This window comes from Penaeus vannamei, chromosome 33 (genome assembly GCF_042767895.1).
Source record: "Penaeus vannamei isolate JL-2024 chromosome 33, ASM4276789v1, whole genome shotgun sequence".
Lineage (NCBI taxonomy): Eukaryota > Metazoa > Arthropoda > Malacostraca > Decapoda > Penaeidae > Penaeus > Penaeus vannamei.
The window spans coordinates 2,906,484-2,908,983 of record NC_091581.1 but is presented as its reverse complement, the minus strand read 5'-3'; the positions used below and the strand labels follow the sequence as shown (position 1 = coordinate 2,908,983).

Below are 2,500 nucleotides of genomic sequence, written 5' to 3'. Positions count from 1 at the left end.
GCGGGACCGTCGCGTACCTGTAGCTCGGGCGCAGGCGGACGCAGCACATGAGCCTCGTGATGACGTCGTCGTAGGGCTGCAGCGAGCGCAGGGGCAGAGGCAGCCACGACCAGGTGCGCAGCCGCGTGGGCAGGACCTTCGGGAAATGGTTTTGAGCCACGTTGATGAAGACGATGATGAGCACTACAATACCTAAAGGAACAAACACGCTGTACATGGCGACGGGTCCTCCGAGGGACACCAAGAAGACGAAGAGGGGAAGGATGCCGAAGGTCAGAGCCATGTAGACGATGGCGAACCAGCGGTACTTGGCCGTGACGGCGCCCAGGGACTTGGCCATGGGCACGGGGAACCTGAGGAAGGGGATCGGGTACCACAGCAGGAGCCCCGACACGTTGAAGAAGAGGTGCACGAGCGCGATCTGGATGGCCGCCCGGAGCGAGGACGAGTCCGAGGCCAGGGCGGCCAGCAGCGCCGTGGTGGTGGTGCCCAGGTTCGAGCCCAGGGTGAGCGGGTACACGCGCTCCACCGTGATGACGCCCAGGCCTACCAGGGGCGTGAGGGTGGAGGTGAAGATGGACGAGGACTGGAGGATGAAGGTCATCACGGCGCCGGCGAGGATGGCCAGGTAGCCCGTGAGCCAGGGCACGCGGGGGATGTCGGCGTTGATGACGTGCTTCACCGCCACGGCCACTTTGCCTGCGGGAGGAAGGGCCTGTGTGAGTGCCTGTGATGTCATTCATTCGGCGAATGAGTGCCATTAAGCATAGCCATCGGATTCTCATCTGCGATATACATGTAGATGTATCATCTTATACACACGCAAACACAAACAAACACGGGCACACACACATACACACACACACACACATCCACACACAAACAAACATACATAAAGATACGCATAAATATATACACGCACATATACCCCCCTCCCACACACACATACACACAAACACAAAGATACACATAAACATACACACGCACATATACACACCCCTCCCATACAAACATTCAAACAAACAAGCACACACACTCACACACCCACAACCCCTCCCCTCCCCCACACACCCACACAACCCCTCCCCTCCCTCGCAACCTGACTCACACTCACACTCGCACACTCCTACATTCCTCACTCCTCACTCATCCGCGGACCGACCTTTCAGCAGCGAGCCGAGAATCTTCACGATGAGGATGAGGCAGACGCACAGCATGAGGAGGGAGGCAATGAGGAGGAAGACGCCCACGCCGTTGTCAGGGAAGGGAAGGTGAGCTGCCAGGTTGCTGCCTGTTGGGGAATATGAGGCGGGTGAGATAGACATGAGGATTTTGTGTATGATGCGCGGTTCGTGTATGGGAACTTTGTGTCATGATTCGCGGTTCACGGATAAGGAACTCTGTGCGTGATTAGATCATACAACTTAGATATGATTCATGACTAATGACTCATGACTCATGAATCAAGTTAATATTAAATTAATGCTTCTTAATGCTTATTCTGATGGATGGAGGAAGAGGAAAAAAGGAAAACAGATTTCTCCACGCAATTCTCATTGAGATAAGGGACATATTCGTGAAATCGCCAAAATATTAAACCTTTTTAGAAACGACAGATAAGGCGAATATATAGAAGATAAAAGGAAACAGAAATACGATAACACCAGTGATAATTATTGTTCTCTCTTTTCTGTTCCATTTACTATTGTGCTCATTGCAATTTCATCTTTATATGTATGGTAAAAGGAGAGATGAGAAATTCAGAGATAGATAGATAGACAGAGAGATGGAGAGGCAGACAAAGAGACAGCCTGAGAAATATGGACAGACAGACAGGCAAAGAAACAGAGAGATAGACAGATAGAAAGACAGGGGCAGGCAGAGAAACATATAGACAGACATACATAGTGAGGGAGGGAGAGAGAGAGAGAGAGAGAGAGAGAGAGAGAGAGAGAGAGAGAGAGAGAGAGAGAGAGAGAGAGAGAGAGATAGAGAGAGAGAGAGAGAGAGAGAGAGAGAGAGAAAGAGAGAAAGAGAGAGAAAGAGAAAGAGAAGAGAAAAGAAAAGAAAAGAGAGAACCAAGAAACAGAGTTCTAGAGAGCGAGGAACCGAGACAGAGAGGTGGACGATACCCCTCCTATGTCCGTATTTCCACCGAAAGCACTTAAAACAGCGATGGACTTACACGTGACAAGCTCTGAGGTATTTCCAGACGACGTTTGGGTGCAGACACGACGGAGAAGTGTGGCATTTTCGTAGGCAGGGTCATTCATGGTCCAGCCAGTCAGGACCTTCTTGTCCAGCTAAAGAGAGGAACACTGTAGGTCAGTTTGTGTCGAATGTCCAAAAATTGCATTTCAGTTTACATATGATGCCTAAGACTATATTAATTTATCTCTAAATCCAAACACTATATCAGTTTGTGTCTATATTCAGCGTCTGTATTACAGTCTGTATCTGAATTCAAAGGCTATAGCAATTTGTGTCTATGTCCAAAAAA

The 2,500-nt window shown here is 49.8% G+C and overlaps 1 protein-coding gene across 1 annotated transcript in view; it reads right to left on the bottom strand.

Moving 5' to 3' along the window:
* LOC113827748 (sodium-dependent phosphate transport protein 2B) overlaps positions 1-2,500 on the bottom strand; it is a gene marked incomplete at its 5' end in the record, with an annotated part of 8,094 nt that overhangs the window by 715 nt on the left and 4,879 nt on the right. The window contains 3 exon segments of the mRNA XM_070145108.1: positions 1-699; positions 1,163-1,291; positions 2,186-2,303. The exon segment at positions 1-699 is cut by the window's left edge and continues 715 nt beyond it. Coding sequence (XP_070001209.1) covers positions 1-699; positions 1,163-1,291; positions 2,186-2,303 — 946 coding nt within the window.